Below are 18477 nucleotides of genomic sequence, written 5' to 3' on the forward strand. Positions count from 1 at the left end.
TATGAATGAACAGAAGAAATGTTAGAAAATAAAACATGAAATAGAAAATCTGTTTCAAAATACTCATGAATCATTGTTTACAAGTCTACAGCAGTGACACTGGAATTGTTGTGCAAGTTCTCCATGAATTTGTGGAAAATAATGTTTTTGTTCTGACTTTGTGCTGAATGTGAACATTTTTCATATAGTACTCGTCAAATATACAAAGCTCTGGCCAATTCCTGCTTGGCTGTTAGTTTCAGTGGAGCTTTTTTTAATATGATGGAGCAGCTGCTTGGAAATTAAATTAGAAACAAAAAACAAACCCATAACAACAATAATAAAACCACTACCAACGAAATACCTCTGTAACCCTGTTTGTATATTTATTCTCACAGATATAAGGGCAGATTTTTTTCTTTTAGTGAATTCACATAGCTCAGAGCTGCTATGAGCAGAAACTTCTCCCATAGCTGTGAGGGTGTCATCTGACCTGCACACAAATGTTCTTCTGGTCCTTGTGGGCAGCTGTGTGAGTGGGGTCAGGCTGAAGGTTTCAATCTTTTTGTTGGTTCTTTTTGCTGCTTTTTGAAGAATTGAATTGCAGTGAAGCTCTAGACCTCTTTTTTATTTTTTCCTTTACACAAATGTCAGTGGACAGATTTAGGGCCTGGATGTCAACTCCATTCACTTACAGGTTTGCCTCATGTTTATTAAACTGTGACTGGTCAGAATCATGGTAAGTTTTTTGGAGTCAAAATTACTTAGGATGACACCTCAGAAAGACACAGATAATTGCATTTGCACTATTTAAAAAGAGTAGACTTTTTCATGTGACCTTAAAAAAAACAAACACTTTTTTATTTAGTAGCACTCCTTTTAGTAATTTACAGAAGAGACTATGCAAAATATCAGGATGAATTTCTGTGTGCTCCAATTAAAAAATATCAATTCAGAAATTTGTCAGTTTAGGCTGCCTGAACTAAGCAATGACCCTAATATATAACTAATCTATGAATGGCCTCCAGGCAGCTGTGAGAAGAAAATATATAGATTTTTACTTAATACTTGTGATTGGTACATTAAGAAAACAAACAAACAAAGTGTTGTTGAGTGTTCGGATATTGCTAGGAAAAAAAATCAGAGATCTCTTTAGAAGTAGTCAATAAACTGCAGTGAGGAAAGAATGCAGAACTTGCTTCTATGATGTTGTCATCCTACATCCTACAGCTCTTCCTATAGCTGAAACCTTGTTAAAACACACAATAACCAAGTGGTGTCTTTAATAATCCTGATAGCAGTGGGGCACATTGGATGACATTTTTGTTGTGATTCCAAAGTTCTCTGTGTGGGAAGCGCCCCTTCCCTGAGCCCTCCTTAACCACAGCAGGTAGAATTCCCTGTGCCCTGATCCTAAGGCACTCATAGTTTATCAGCACCTTCCTCCCAGTTCATTCCTATGGGAGGAGGGTAAAATGCACATATTTTGCAAAACAAAAATGTTCTAAATACATCACCAAGTGTTAGAACATCGTTGGCTGTGCACTCTGTGGAAAAAGACAGAAGCTCTTTGCTCAGAATCTATCGCCCACCTTCCTAAATACTTTGTGATTAATGTTTATTATATTATTGTGGGACTGCAGCAATTTGCAAACTCTTTCAATGGATGAAGGAGTAAATCACTGTCATGAGAATGCTTCTTTCCCAGCTGTTTTTCTGAAGATGCTTTCATTCATCTTACCAGTTTTAATAGGAAAAATCTAAGCTCCTTTTCTCTTCCAGAACATATTTTATGCTTATTTTGCTTTAATAATGCTTTAATAATGTTTTTCTATGCTGACCTGCCTGTCTGTAGAGTTCAGAATATCCAAATATCCATCTAAATCTTGCCCTCTAAAGGGTGAATTGCAATTCTGACTACCTCTGTCTTATCTCCATAACTTTAGGCTTGCAAATTAGCATAAATGTTTTGTAGTGAATGAAAGACATCTTATTTAGCTCTAGTAGCATGAATTATTAATTTGTTTTGTATAGAGGTGTGAGGAAACAGTAAACTTTAGCTCACTGGATATCAAACATGTTCTGTGCAAGCACATTGAGAATTTGCTTTCATTCTCTGGCTGTTCCTCAGCTTGGGGTATTCCTGGACATAAATACTCAGGTGCTGACTTCTTAAAATCATGAGTGGAACGAGACAAGCAGAATTTCTAATTTCATATATGTGTCATATATAAGAACTCAAATAAGTTTTGACAATAGATGTGCCCTCTTCAGTGTGGCCTTGGGGTTTTTAAAATCATAGAATGACTTGGATTGGAAGGGACCTTAAGATCAACCAGTCACTAACAGGTGCCCTCTGTCATTCTACTGCTGCTCATTTTCTACCGTTTGTCTTTCTTTGCCATATTTGTCCCACTAGTAAGTCACACCATGGAGAATCTGTGTTGTAGCATCATCCCATCCATCTTTCTTACAAGCAGAATTGCTCTGACTTTGATCTGAGCTAATTAAGTGTCTGTATTTTTATGGCTATCACAGAGTAGTTAAAGAAAAGATAGCTGGAATATATGTGCTTTTCCAAATGAGCCTGTAGGAGTTGTTAGGGCTTTGATCCTAAAGTTTCATTTTTCTTGCCTTTCTGAAAGGATGCTATCTAGAATATTTCCATCCAAATACTGTGGCAAACTTCCCAAGAGCATTCCTGTTTTCATAGGAAGAATCCCATTTCTTAGTTTTACACAGGGCAAACAGGAATCTCTGCAGCCTGGGCAGGGTTGAATGAGACTCTGCATAGCATCAGGCAGGTTTGGCTGTTTAGGTTATTCCTTGAGCCCACAGAAGAGATCAATATGTTACCTAATAGGACATTTAAAAACATTTCCAGGATTTGCTGACGTGGGGGAATGCTGAGGGAGAGGAATAGATTCTGCACTGATCTGAGCACACACTGCTGCGGTCTTGGCAGGGCCCTTGTTCTCGTGTGGAATTTGCTGCTGCAGTGGTGCATTGCAGGAAATAGATAAAAATCAACACAGAGAATGTATCCATGCTATGGATGTACCCAGGGAAGGAGCAGAGCATTTGAACCTTAAGCAGCTTATGTGTTTTCACAAGGCAAATAGACTTCCCACTGTTAAAAGAATCTTACTATAGAAGGACACGTGTTTTAATTTGAATAAGGTCCATTATTTAAATGGTTTAAAAACACAATAGGCTCTTAACTGCATCTTTTATAAAGGACTTGAGAAATCATTTAGGTTTGTAAATGCTGGTGGAGGAGATGAGCACCTACCAAAGGAGAAGCAAATAAGCAATTTCAGCATAGTCATTTGAATTCCAGAGAATTGCTTTGTTCTTGTTGAAATACAACTTTTTACTACTGTGGCTATGTACAGGAAAAGCAGAATTACATTTTTAGAGCATCCTCCTATTTTTCCCTCTAGCTCATGCTGTCTTTTAAATTGCACAACTCTTTTCCTCCCAAGTTTCATTTCAGCCTTGTACCTGTTGCAGAATTTTGTACCAAAGGAAAATTGGAAAAAGTTTAAAAAACTGCAGGGTTTCAATAACTATCTCCTGAAATGACACACATCCTCCAGAATAAGGAGAGCTGGAGAAAAATCTGTATGTAGAATTAATGATACCTACTCAGTTCTGTGTTTTGCCCCCAGACATCATTATTAATTTCATCTGGGTTATGTAGTTGTAGATTGGCTTGCAGGGTTCTCTTGATGAGAGCCCTTGAACCAAAGTCATGTTTTTGTAACTTGGATAGACCTTGGCTATGGCATGGTTCTCATTTAACAACGTCTTCATTTCAGAGTCAATTCAAAATAAATGTTGTATTTCTTTTGAGTATTGTCCATGCATGTAACCCCTATCAGATAAAAGGGAAAAAGTTTCCTCAAGTTGCTTTCTAGCATGTTGAGTTTCCTTTTTCTCTTCCACAGTTTATTCAGTTACAGACAGAAGTAGGACTCACTGGAATCAGCAGCAAGCTGCTCACATGGTCATAATGGTATATTTTTATTTACACTCCATCTGAGAACTGTGATGTTATTTAACAGCTTAGGCCATTTCATCTTTAATTATAAATTGTGATATTGTTGTCTTCAAACTTCAAGCAGATGGTCAGAGCCAAGTGTCCTGTTCAGTCTGGGAGAGCTGTGCAGACATCTCCTCTCTGCCTTTTTTTTTTGGTTCTGCTGCTGTCTAAACAAACATTTAAAATAACCCAGTTTATGAAGTTACCTGTGATATTCTGAGCACTTGCCAAACTCAAAAATTCTGTAACTAGTGCACAGTTTTGCTTGTACAAATATAACCTTTATGGGTACCCCTGACCTCAGTGGGTCTGAAAATAAAATTTACAATATTGATGGCATGTTCTCTTAAAGGCAAATTTGACATTTCCAATCTTTCTAATTAAGACTTGGTTGCAGGAAGTGAGTGAACAATACTTAAGTTGATTTTGAAATTATTTAGAGCTGATGTGTCAGAGCAGTGTACTGACTCAGAGTAACTGAATCATCCTATCAGCATGTGGAGGAGTGATTTATATGCCATATCATGCAGAACTGTAGAATCAATTCCTTCTTTTTGTCTCTTCAACTCTAAGAACACGGCTTTGAAGTTTAAATTATTTAAATATCTGAAGTGTCCCAGCCCCTGCACTGGTGTTTGATGGATTTGTGACAGACTGGTGTCAGGAGCACAGCACAGGGAGTCTGGGAGTAAATACAGACTAAGGAGTGACAGAATTGTTGTGAGGCAGATTTGACCCATTTTTGTTACTCTTGAGGTACTCAGGAGCAATAAATGCTCTTGGCTGTGCTTTCCCACTGGCTCTGTCCCCCACAGGGCAGAAGAAACTCCACTGTTGGAACAGCCATAGGGCCTCCATCTTCAGCAGTGGTTGGTTTCAGGGCCTTTTGTGATTATCTGTCCCTTTTTCCTTTCAGAAAATAGGCCAAGGGAAGCACACTGTTCATCACTCAGTGTGAGCTGCTGGGGCTGCTTTAGGTCTGGGAGAGAATTGGTTGCAAGATGAATGAATAAGAATAAAAATAAAACCCTGTGTCCAGGCTGTGATCTAAACATAGCAAGGGGAATAGAATAGGCAAAAATTCCCAGAGAGGATTGACTGTTCCTAAAATGTGAATATTAAGGCCTGGAACACTGAATATGTGAGAAAATGTTTAACTTTTGCTTCAGTGTCTTGATCTGTGGCCCAGTGAAGGCATTTGCACTTAATATTAAAAATTTTCAGTCTAAGGTCTCTGACTTTGCTAGTTTGGGTTTGTTTTTTCTTCTTTCCCCTGGTCTGCTATTAAGGCAATGAACACTGCAAACCTTAACTCAGTCTCTTCACTTTTGTTCATGTGTCTGTAAGGGATTAAGGATTCAAGAAAGCAAAGTTTTATTGCAGGAACTGTCACAGATTCCTAAGGCTCTACACAAGTGTTGCTTTCACCTTCTTTCAAGTGCTCTGAAGCACAACCTTGTAAGGAATAGTTTGGCAGAGCTGAGGTAACACTTCTGGAGCACAAACACTGCTCCTGGGGAACAAAGCAGGTTTTGGTGGCAAACTTGGGCACGGAGGCAGAATTTCCCACATATAACTATATTCTCTGGGTAGGCATATGCAGACCTGCCCAACAAACACCTTAATCTGTGCAGACTGAGAATAAAGTTGTCTCTGAAGAAGGTTTGGGCTGGAAAATGAAGCATCCCCACCAGAAACTTGCAGTAATGATTATAACATGTTAGAAAATTATATACTTCCTATTTCTTCTGATGTGTCTAAACATTATATCTGTTTTACACAAAAGACTGACTTTAAAAGATGGGAAAACAAAGTAGATTTGGTTTGGGAAGCTTTTACTTTCCTAATGCTACAAATCTGTACCTGATCAAACATTGCAGGGATCCATAACTCGTGTTTGCTTTAAGACTGCCTTAAGAATCTGCTTCTTTGAGTTACTTGTGAACACCTACAGGGTAGCAACACCTTCCTTATGATCTTTTAACCTCCCAAGCCTCCCACTGTCTTGTTAGTGTTACCTCAACCATCTTTTCCCCTGTACCTTTGTGGTGGAGATGTTTTGCAGACTGTGAAAGGTAGGAGGTCTTTGGCTTACAAGCTTGTAGCTAAAAACCTCTCTGTTCTCCAAGTGCTTTGATATATTTAGTGTGAGCATAAGAGGCAAGACTCCTAAGTACCACAGTGAAAAACTTCTAAAAAGATGTTTTCCTCTTATCATATACAGTTAAATAAAAATTGTACTTCTAAAGCTATTTCTGAAATAGTTGCAAATGTGGAAGGAGAGTTTGTAATAGCTCAGGTCACTGGATGCCTCTTGCTTTGCCTGCACTGTTGGCTTTGTAGGGATGGTTTATATCAATTTCCATTGCCATTGGCTGGTTTGAGGAGCCAGTATTACAGAGGTTGAAACAGGTTTGTGGGTCTTTAGAACTACTGATGCTCCTGCCCTCCTGTGTGACCTCCTTGCTTTAGGTGGAGCCTGAGCTGGCCCAGGACAGCAGAGCAGGAGCAAGGACAGAACATCAGTGGATGTGTTAATTTTCTCCACTGCTATTCTGATGGTTTGATGGTAAACTAGTAATAAGCTGTTCTGACAATTTGGCAAGATTTGGAGTGTCAGCTCTCTAGGTTTTGTCCTAGTGATGCCTGCTGCTTTCTTTTTAAACTCATTTTGTATCATGACTGTTCACAGCGTTGAGAGCAGTTGTTGAACTCTTGCCTTGCCTTAGGGGTGATCCCAGCCAGTTCCCCTGTGTGTGTCAGGCTCTGATGTTTGCCCCCTCTTCTGCTGGGCTGAACCTCCTCTCTAGAGGGTCCAAAACCATTGCTGGGGCTGGGCCTGTGGGTTAGCCCAGCCCTGGTACCAATACAGGAATTGAGGGAATTCCTCAATTGAGATGCTGTCAGAACTGTCAGTAACACTCTGTATGTGCACACACCATTTATATTGTGCAGGACCATTCTTTTCTATCGTTTAAAAAGTGATTATACTCTTCCAGAAGGAAAACATTCACAGCCTCCTCTGGTTTCTATGTGTGGTTTGTTGGAATATCAGAGCAAAAACAAAGGGAACAGACAGAGGTTTAGTGTGGATTGAAGGAAGACTGGTTGGGGACATGAAGATGAGGGATTGTGTATGATGAGGTGAAAGATGGAGAGATGAGGGTGAGGATAATACAGGAAGGAAGCAGGAAGAGAGCAGAATAACAGTGGGAGAGAGTGTGAAGGAAGGGGAAAGCTCTTGGATAAGGAAGGGATGTTCCTGTATCTTGGGGGAGGAGAAGTGACAGGTTGATTCTGTAGCTGAAATCCTGGTTGAGTTCCCTAAAGTATCCAGCCATAAGCAAGACCTAACTTGCCTTTTTAAAAAGTTGAATGCTGTTTTAAAACAAGCTGGTGACTGTATGGATCCAACTGCTTCTCATTACTCATTTGCAGTATTCTGTTTCATCTTAAGACTGTAGCCTCAAGAGATGTGAGCAGGGTGGGAGTATTATGAAACAAAGTAATTTGATTATTTGGGGTGGGGTAGGAGAGTGGCAGCTTTGTTTTAACTTAGCAAATTGTTTAAAAGCACAGACAGATGACAAGGAGACAGCTAATCTGGTTAAGAATAGCCACTATGGTTTTTGATATTGATTTCTTTCCTCACTCTCTCTTTTAACCTTGTTTTCTTACAACTTCTGAAAAGCCACCTTGAGCTAAACTGAACAAACAGAGGATATGGATAAAACAGCTTCCTTCCAAAAGGTCATTGAACTGCTCTTTCAACTTTCACTAAATTCCTTATACATTCTTCAATTTAGTTTAATTTCCATTGCAATAAAAACTCTTTACAGTACGAATTTTCTGCCTTTTAGCCTAAAATGACCAGCTTTTACATGCTTGTTATGTCATGTGTTTACAATACATTTAATGCTAAAAGATTTATTTTTAGCTGGCTCAGTAAAATAGCTGCTTGCTGGAGTTGTTGTCATAGCAGCAATCTTAACAGATAGGCTGATCCCATTTAGCTTCTGCAGCCAACGAGCGGCCGTTAGGCAACAGTTTGACAGTTCTGCAGCATTTTTCTAAAGATGGAAATTTTGCTGGTGGTGGTGAATTTTTTTTGGCCCAACTTTAAAATATTTCTTTCTGTAGGTGTGTGGAGTTCGATTCAACATTTTCCCCTAACAACTTATGATAACTTTGAATACACAACATGTGAGATTCAGAATTTAAGTCTTAATTTGTAAGAGCTTGAAAATAAATTACATGGTGCAACATATTGCAAGCTGCTTTGATTTTTTTTTAAAAAAGCCAAAAGTATTCTGAGAGAAAAATGCCAGACTAGAGAACAAGATTTTGCATCATTTATTCAGCAGTAATTTTAAGTTGTGGCAGACTGGGCAAATATTACTGAAGAATTTTGTGGGTTGTTTTTGATAAAATGCACTGCCTGGGTTAGATAATATCTTAGGATTTTAGTAATCCCAATTCTTTTTTCTTTTTTTTTTAGTATGAAGAGAAATGGGTCCTTCTATATTGTCAAGCAAAGAAATAGTATTTTCAGATTAGGCTGTAAAATCAGACATAGCTCTAAATATTCTTTGTAGCTCTAAGCTGTTACAGAAGTTCAGTTGCCCTCAGACATAGGTCTGAATGCAGTTCTGAGATGAAAAGTGAATTTACTGCAAGGAATTTCTCCTGTCTCTGTGAGTTCCAGTCAGATGGTATTGAACCTAAATTGCTTTCAATGTGGTTGAGCAAAAGACTTACTCTGAAAACTCTCTTAAGTCTCTTTTTAAACAGAGTAATTAAAAAAATATTGAAGTACTTTAGTTTAATGCCAAGAGATGAGTTTGGATGCTGTTGGCTTAGAGTGCTTCAAATGTGATTAGGAGTCAAAAAGTCTATTTAACCTTCCAGTGACTTTTTTTAGTCCTTAAGACTCACTTGTTAAAATATATTGCTATCATAGACTGTCATATCAGGGGTGTGTGCTTATAAATTTCCAATGAACCAGGGTAACTTTCCTCAGACCTGCCCGTTCTGGGCAGTTTTGGGGAAACTTTCATTGCTCCTGGTCCAAAGCCAGGCTCAGAATGGCAAAGGCAGCTTCTGTAACTCTGGCTGGTATGGGTTTGATACTGTGCCACTGTTCTTTGGACTAATGTAGAAAAATCTAATGAGGGAATCTGGCAGAATCTCTCAGCAGAGCAATGAAATATCAAATACCCACACACATTTTAATGTCCAAGTTGTATTACAGCTTTTGAGAGCATCAAGGAGGTTGGTGCTGTGAAAAAGGAGAGTTCTTGCTGTGATCCCACCACCCCAACTGCTGCCTCTTCACCCCTCAACCTCCCTGCTGGGCAGCTCCTTTGCTTGGGTTCTGGTGTTCATCTGAATAAATCTCTTGGACAAATGGAGGAGTTTCCTGTGTTCTGTCCAGCTACTGGTTTTGCACATGAGGACAGAACAGTTTCCCTGTTATGCTGGTTTTGCACATGAGGACAGAACAGTTTCCCTGTTATGCTGGTTTTGCACATGAGGACAGAACAGTTCCCCTCCTGTTGTGCAGCAGTGCACAGTGAAAGGGAAGGGTGGCCATGAGTGCTGTGCCTGGGCTGGGGGATGCTTCTGGCTCTCACAACCTGTGTCTGTTTTGCTGTTTCAGGCAAAGTCGTGCATTTGTCATATGTGTGGTGCCCACCTGAACAGACTCCACTCTTGCCTCTACTGTGTCTTCTTTGGCTGTTTTACAAAGAAACATATTCACGAGCACGCGAAGACAAAGCGACACAATTTAGGTGAGTTCTCCTCCCAGTGGTGTTCATCATCCTCTCTGTTATCCCTCTCCATTCCAGGCCAGCAAAGTGATATTTTCTTGTAGTTACCTCAGTAGGGAGAGAGATAATTTTATATTTGGGTTTTGGGTTAGTTTAGTGGTATTATTCTAAACTTGGTGCTTAAACTTCCATTGCATCACTGTTAAGTTTATCTTTGCAGTTAAAAATTTCCTTAGTAGCTTGGTATTTATGAATTAATGTCATATTTAAAAATGTGAGGAGGCAGAGTTTGGGGTTTTTTTTGCTAAGTGTTAAAAATGGTGGGTTTGATGCCTGGAACTAGAACATTTATTTCAGTAAACTTTTTTTTCAGGAGGTCATGTTCACTTCTTTTATTGCTGAGGAAAACACCCATCATTTCTATCACAAAGAAGGCTAATCAAGTAGCAGAATAATCACAATTATTTAAACTGCTGAAGTTTGGAGGCAGGGGGAGTTTCTTCATTTTTCTGTGTTGGCTTCTTGTTTCTGTTGGGGTCAGTAACCTAAGTAGTAACAAAACAGTTTAATTCATGTGGATTACCTTTCCCTCAACAGTCTCATAAAATGCTGATTTGAAGGCCAACAAGTTCTGTTCTGTCAGCTTTGGTGCTATTTCATGTTCAAAGCCAATAAAGCCTTTTTTTTTGTTTCAAATTACCTATTGCTTATAGTTCAGAACATTATTGAGTTATAATGCAAAATCCTGATCCATATTAAAATTCTGTTTTAAAATGGATGAATATAATTTTTCTCCAAATTAAAATACATTCTTAGTGGGGTTATGTAAGAAACAGGGAAAAAAAGGCATTATTTCATGGCATAAATTTCCTCTTGACCAGTGTAGCCACCATTCCTAATTTAATTTATCCTAAAGTGCTTATGGAACAAACTGTCTTTATTTTCCATGAAGACAGAGAAGCTCCAGAAGGCCAACAGAGCTGTGTACTCCTGTGCTTAAGAAATGGGTGTGTAAGTTTACTATTTATGGAAAAGATTATTTAAACCAGCAGATCGTTATAGTTTCTTCCTCCATATGTGTCAAGAAAGAAAAAGATGAGGCTCAGTAGTGGTAGAGTTTAAGTTTGTAAATGTCTTGAAAAACAGAATACTGGAAAATAGTACTGAAAATTCCATCATGGTGTGGCTGAGAGCTCTGGGACTGCTCAGCTCACAGGAGAGGCTCAGGGGAACCTCATGAATGGGTACAAATACCTGAAAGAGGGGTTAAAAAAGTGTCCTGGGCTCTTTCCAGTGGTGTCCAGGAGGCAGAGAAGACAAAGTGAAATACAGGAAATTGTGTCTGATTACCCAAACTGGAACAAGCTGCCCTGAGAGGTGTGGAGGGTCTGTCCCCAGATATATTCAGAATTTCTCTGGACAAGGGCCTGGCAGCCTGGATGTGCTGGGTGGCCCTGCTGGAGCAGGGGCTGCACAAGGGGACCTCAGAGGTCCCTACCAACCTCAGCCATTCTTTGAAAACTGAAAATACCAACCCAACCCCATGTGACATCTTCTAATTGCTTTTTGCAGAGTGGGATCTCAAAGAGCTTTTAAAGTCAATTCATTAGCTGAATTTTTTTTGGAATCTCTACCAATGTGGAAGTGCAAATTATTTGAGGTAAACGTGAAGAATTTCTGGTAAAAGGGGTGTGTGGGTGTATATATATATATATAAAACAACCTTTTATGCTAGTACAAGTTTATGGCCACATTTAAGGTTTAAAAAATACTGTGCTAAATTGAGACTGCCAGCAGTATTTACCTGTTTATCTGTGGACACTTTGTAAACACTGTAATATTTTTACCACTAAACTCACCATATTTATGGAGAACCTTTTAGAAAAGCTTTATAACTGCACACATTCTCAGCTGCTGTTTATGTATTTGGGAAGCTTGAATTCAAGTTATTTTTTCTGCAAGACAGAATTTGGTGTTGTCTGCTGTAGTGAATTAGCTTGTGTTTCCTTAAAGGAAAACCAAAACTGGATTGTGGAGGAGGGAGATTCTTAAAAATGCTCTTGCTTAGGGACTGTTGTGGTTATTGTCCTGGTATTTGACAATTAAGGCTGTGTCAGAAAAGGTATGTCCCAAAAGGAATAGCCTTTAGATAAAAAGGGCAAGAGTCAATTAAACCAAAATGCAAAATACTTTTCTGAATAATCCCAAAAAGGATTCTTCTGCAGCTAAATATAAATTACTTGGTGCACAAATACACATAATGTGAAGATTGTGCAAGTGACTGCTTGATTTCTAGTTTTGGAGATTCCTTTCTCTCAATTTTTTAATGTATATTTTGATGTTTAATTTCCAGCTGCATGTAAAAGGAGCTTTGAAAATATTTTTGTAATTTTACTAGTGCTTTTGGTTGCTTTTCCTGCTGCAGTGTTAGTTGGGAAAATAACATCTGATAGGCAAAAACAAGTTAAGTGCTTTGAAATTTCAAAACGAAGAGGAATTATTTTAAAGCACTTGGTGACTTTTTGCTGAGCCAACATCAGTCTCCATGGAGACAGGCAGGAGCTGCACACTTTATCACAGTTGTAAGAAATACCATGGATTTCAGCTGTAACAGCTGTCTGAGCATGGCAGGGATGTGTTTGCAGCTCTGCTGTCTTCCAGGAGGCTCCAGCATCAGATTCCAGAGTGGTTTTAAACACATCCCTTGCTATCTCTGCCTGCCTGAGCCATCTGAATTAGGCACTGACTTTACAGTGATTCCTGTCCTCTTGAATCTGCCTCCTGTTCAATGTATATTAATAATGCTGGACTTCATTTAATGTATTCTGTGAGTTGTGGAAGTGGGTGATGGGTAGGTGAGGGAAGATCCAGCTGAGGAGCTGCTTTTTTTCATCCCTGCATTGCTCAGTCCCCATCAGACAGCCTCCAGGACAGTCTGATACTCCCACTGGGCTCTGTGTGTCTTTTGTCAGAAGTTGTGAAATGCTGAGAGCAAAGTCCTTACTGAGCTCCTCTGGGATTTTTCCTGTTTTTGATCCTGTCAGATGTTTCCTTTTCCCCACCTGAACAATTTTTACCTTTTCTTATTGAAACTCTTGTATGATTCTCATTATCTTCATCATACTTCACTTTGCCAGTTCTAATGTGTCCATTTCTGGTGCCAGCCCTTTGGATTAAGACAGTTTGCTGTGTTAATGACTTGCATTCTTAGTTAATACTTCCATGACTTCTATTTTGTGCTTCTTAACCTGCTGTTCAACACAGAGCTGATATTGTTACTTGAGATTTAAATTCAGGGACTCCAAAACTTCTTTTCTGATTGGTGTTACTTGTCTGTCTCTTTAGTGGGTGGAGTTTCACTCTTGGTGCTATTGCCTATTTGCTAAAGAACTTGAAATCCTTCTGCATTTACTTTGATTATACTAAACGAATGTGTGCCATCAACATATTCTGTCAGCTTCCTAAATAATCCTTCCAAATCAGGTTCAGCACCTGGGGAATCTGCTGGTGGATTCTATCCTTGTAAAAATTGATGGTCTCTTCCTTATCTTTTCTACAGCTGCTCAGTGAAGGAAAATACACAATAACTTAGTCCCAGAGTAGCAGAAGCAGGAAGATGTCTGTGAACAGTAGCTCTAAAAGAGAAGAGAGGTTGGTACTATGAAGTTCATCTCAAAACTGCAGCAGTGATTAATTAATCAGTTTCCTGACTGGGACTGAAAATTCCTGGGCAGACACCAAATGAAGTTTTAGTATTCTTTCTGAGTGAATATTTTCTGTTGTTTTTTAATACACACACACTCATAGCTGCAGAAAACCCACTGCTAGAGGGTTTACAATCCATGTATTTCTGAATGGGGTCAAGGAGCTGGAATTAATATTCCACTCATAACAACATAAAATGCTTTGACACACTGTGGTTCCTGTAAATTAACAGTTAAAAGCACATTTTCAATCTAGATTCCATAGGGACACCAGGACATTTTTTCTTCATCTTATCTTTCCTGGCTTGGATTCATGTGGAGTTGTAGGATGATATTCTAAACCATCACAGAGTGTACAGCACAGGGGCTGCCCATTTGGCTCCTGGTGTTAAGTGGTTTGCAGGATAATATTGGGTGCTTGCCATGTTTGGATTGCAGGCAAAATGAATTTAAACATTAAAATTCTAGATCCATATGGGGCCAATAGGCATCTTGAAGACTTCAGAGCCACAAAAACACTTCTCACCTGTTGACTCCTGTTTTAAAAAAAGAAGAAAAAGCAGTACTAATGGAATAGTTCTACCTTGAGTATTAGGAGAAGATACTGAATGTGAGAGGGAAGGATAATGCTTGACTGACTGTAGTTTTTAATGTGGATTAAAAAATTTTGGCAACAGAAGGAAGCTTGGGGTTTGTTTTGTTTGGCTTTTTTTTTTTTTTTTTTTTTTCCCTGACAGTAAATACCTGGAGTTCTCAATGGCTGGATGATAATTTAGCAGGAGTAGTCCCTTTTCCACCTCTTTTCTTCCCTTCTTACCAGCTCAGGAATTCTGAGCTGTGGTGCAGGTTCCAGGTGCCAGGAAATCAGGAGGAAGGCAATCATATGCCTGCTTTGTGCTGATAGATCAGAGACAAGATCCAGTGGAGAACTGGCTGAAGTTTAACAAATCACTTCTTGGGAACCTGAGCCAATTACCTGGAATGGGTTTAATGATTAACACTCAAGGTGAGAAATCAGGGAGCATGAATTAGCTTTGGATATTGGCTTAAAATGGTCTGAAAGAATTGCAAATTTGGCTTCTTTTGTTACAGAAGTTGAAGGAAATGCAGGTTTCTTGCATAGAACACAGACAATGTTGATTTGAGGTTGATAATATGCCAAGACTGAGTCACAGAAATTCACAATGGAATTAATTTCAGTGCAGGTAAAAACTGACCTCAATTCTGAGTTGCTGCTGGATTTTTTTTCTTTTCTACTTGAGTGCACCCAGTGATCCAAGGGAGATGATACCACAACATGATTCACAAATATCTTCTGTCTGCTGAATGGTATCAAATATTATGGTAAAGTATCCCATTCCCAGCTGAGCAAAGTCAGTTCTTTTCACCTGGATCGTTCAAAATCTGAACATCCAAGGTTTTTTACCTGGAGGAGATATGCACGCTCTGGATGTGGCACACTTCCCTGCTTTTGTTGTATTCCCATCCTCTCTGGTCTCTAACATTTTCACAAGGACATCAGTTGATATAGCTGGAAAAATAAAGCCCTTGGGCTTAACTAAAACACTTTACTTGGCTCCCAGCTGCAGTTTGAAGACTTTTTGCTGCCAGATTTAAACTTTCACTCCAGAGCTGTTGTTTTTTAAAACTTAGTGTTCCTTGCACCATAGATGAAGTTGTTGTCGTTCCTGCATGATCATCTGTGCTGCCTCCTTCTTTCTCCAGGCTGATAGTGTTATTTTTGATACTGTTATTTTTAAATGAAAAATAAAATATATTTGCATTCCTCTCTTGGGTTGCAGCTGCTTATAATTTTGTATGTAAAGGAGTGCAAGGAGATCGGACTTTAAGGAAGGCAAGCTTGTCAGGACAGAAGGTATAAAAAAGCAGAGAAAAATGTTACATTCCAAGAGGTCTTTTCATTCTTAAATTGCTCTGCCTGTGATCACCAAGTAGGTATTTTGAATTCCTAAACCAGGAATCTAGATTGATCAAATTTAATAAAATGACATTATGATTCTTTTAAATTGCTTTTGGTTCTTCCTTGTGAAAAAAGGTAGATTTCTGCTTGCTGTATATTTTATTTTCCAAGGGTAATAAATTCTGTTTGTGTATTAAGCTAAAACTGAAGTTCACTGATTTTATCCCCCTGTACCTTCCTGAGAGAAGGGTTGGAGTAGTTTTAGGAAAAGCAGACCCTGGAAGTTGGGAGTAGCAGCCATTCCACAGGAGCTCCCTAAAAGAGAAGTTCTTTGTGAGGAATGTGGGGCATCCTGCAGGCTTGGCAGTGGGTTAATCCCAAACACCTGGGCATTATTCCTAGGTTGGTAGTTTTCAAACTTTTTATGAATTTGAGGCCTTTTTGTTAGTTTTGTGATCTAAAATATCAACACAAATACCAGTGCTGAAGTTTGCTACGTGTGCATTCTCATGCTTTACTGTCATGTTTTGTAAGGAATTTTCTGGCCAGGTGTTTCAGTTTGGGATAGAGCTTCATGGCACTTCAGTTTAAAACAAAAAGGATTTAGCCTAACAATGAGGTGGAATTAGTTTCAGTCCCCCCAGTCCTTTGAGGGAGAAAGTTTTGTGTGGACTTTGTCCTTTGGGTGTGGTAACTTCAGTCAGTGCTAAGGAATTGCTTGCTTGGGTAGAGTTTCTGCCTGTAAAACAGCCCCTTCAGTGGTTCCTCTGTTCTTCTTCACCTCAAGACAACCAGCATAAGAAAGTTTAAGTGTATTTCAAGGAAAAAAATTCAAATTACATTAACCTGAAGCAATTAATTCCCAAACTTTACTAGTGGGCTCTTTTCCTGAGCAGCTCTGTTCAGATTCCATGAGAAACTCCTGCCCTTCCTCGTGCTGTGGCCAGGCCTGTGTGGCTGCCTTGGCACTGGTGCTTGAGGTAATTTGTCCAAAACCCCCTGCAGTCATTAAAAAGGCATTGGAAGTGTTGGCAAATGTACCACTGCATTGTTCCCATAAGTGTGTTGGAGAGAGGCTATTTCCTCAAGAGTCCTTAATCAGGTGCTGGACAATTAGAGCTTTAACTCCACCAGTGTTTCACAGAAACTTTCTGATCCTTTACACCAGAAATTCTTTCTGCTCTCTTGTTGGTTTAGATCTTGACATCTCTATTTCATTGCTCAGGCATGTAAATCCAGCAAGAAAGGAAAAGTAAGGAATCCTCTGAGCGCAGCTATGCCTACATGTTCTGATGGTAAATTGTAACTATTAGTGCTCACAGGGTCCTTTTTATTCAATATTCTACCAGCCCTGTTCTGTTATTTAGGGGCCTGTTGGTGGGATCTTTTAAAAGTATGTGGAGAGCAATATTTGGGTTTGTGTTTTAAGACTGATATTTTGGATTGTCTACAGATTTTTTTGTAGAAAACTGTGCAGAAGTGGTAATGCAGTAAGTAATGGAGTAAGTATTGTAGAACTCTAATACTCTGTAAGTTGTGATATACCATCCCTGCAGTTACTGATTCTCCACCACAGCTCACAGTCTTATCTCCTTTTGGAGTATTCTGCTAAAGGAATTTATTCAGTCCTCTGGGCATCAGGGTGAAATATTCTGGTGTTGAGACCCTACACAAGGTAAAGAAAATCCTGAGTTTGTGACTTTACATGAGGTAACACAGTCCTTATCCTCTTCCACAAGCTGAGTGGTCCAGAGAGGCAAAACAGAAGAATGGAGCACATCAGCAAGATGAAAAACTGTTTAAAGTAATTGGGATTTATTGAATAATAGAAGTAACAAACAGTTGGCATAATCATTGAAAAGGTGATTTTAAAAGAGAGGAAGGAGGAAAAAAAGCAGCTTGCAACAGACTAAAGAGGAGGGACAGCAGGTTGTGAGGGAGTAGAGGCTGTGAAGGATGAGGAGATGGGGTTAGAAAGGAACTTTACCAAAAACCCTCCCCACAAGCACTGCCCCACTGCCAGGGCAGCACAGAGACTTCACCTGTGCTTGCCTGCTGAGATCCATGGCAGAATTCCTGCTGCATGGCATGTGCTTTGGCTTATTGAGCACTTCAGAGTAATTCCATGCTGTTTCTTGCAGGCTGCCTAATGTGGTAATGGTTTCCTGTGCTTAAAACAAGTTTCCATTGCAGTAAGACTATTCTAATAATGCTATTATCTGGAAATAAAAGGAATTAAAAAACAAAATAAAAGAAACCTCTATACTTGAGGGAGAAGGGTGATGTATTTCTTAGCTGTTTGCTGGTGCAGGTTGTGTTTTAGTAAGATTTGTTAGTGCTCACAGATTTTTAGCTTTCCTGTGATTGTGGCTTTTTTCATATCTGTATACTGAAAATCAGCAGTTTACTATGATTACTTTGCACTTTTTCCATGGTATATGTTGGAGTAAAATGACATTTCTCAGGTATTTATTTTGTTTCTTGGCTTTCTTTTGTTTAAGGTTCTGCAAGAAAAATATTTTTAACATTGGGCAGTGTTCATTTGTTTATTCTGAAAGGGTGTGTGAAATGAAAAATTGAGACAGAAGTAACCTGTGGCATAAACTACCCTGGAAAAGCTTTCCCCTGGAGAAATAGCTCTGAATTTGCTGTGCTGTCTTCTGTTGGAGCCTTCATCTGTATTTTAACTAGGTGCTTCCTAATTATTTTAATGGCCTTGAAGAGAAATAGCTGAAATCTTAGGAATAGACAGTTCAAACTGATACATCAACTCTCACAGGACTGGTTCTGTGTGTGTTGTAGTCAGTCACTGTCCTGATGCCTCTTGGTAACTCAGGTGTTTGAAAGGTAAATTGTGGGTTACAAACAGCCTGAAGGCAGCTGATGCTTTGTTGTCCTGCACAGTTTTCTTGCTGTGCCAGAAGCAACTGAATAACTCACACTGAAACTGGAAAAATGTCTGGGTTTTTCTCTTTTTTTTTTTTTTTCCCTTCCAGATTCTAAGTACAGATTTTTCTTCTTTTGTGGACTGCTTGGAAGAAGGAGTGCCTGACTTGG

At 39.2% G+C, this 18477-nt stretch overlaps 1 protein-coding gene across 3 annotated transcripts in view; it reads left to right on the forward strand.

Moving 5' to 3' along the window:
• The window catches only part of USP22 (ubiquitin specific peptidase 22), an 89333-nt gene that overhangs the window by 22241 nt on the left and 48615 nt on the right, over window positions 1-18477 (forward strand). For all 3 annotated transcript variants that reach the window (XM_058815817.1, XM_058815819.1, XM_058815818.1), the window contains exon 2: window positions 9684-9816. In XM_058815817.1, coding sequence (XP_058671800.1) covers window positions 9684-9816 — 133 coding nt within the window. The remainder of the gene's footprint in view (window positions 1-9683; window positions 9817-18477) is intronic.

This window comes from Ammospiza caudacuta, chromosome 17 (assembly GCF_027887145.1).
Source record: "Ammospiza caudacuta isolate bAmmCau1 chromosome 17, bAmmCau1.pri, whole genome shotgun sequence".
NCBI classification, from domain to species: domain Eukaryota; kingdom Metazoa; phylum Chordata; class Aves; order Passeriformes; family Passerellidae; genus Ammospiza; species Ammospiza caudacuta.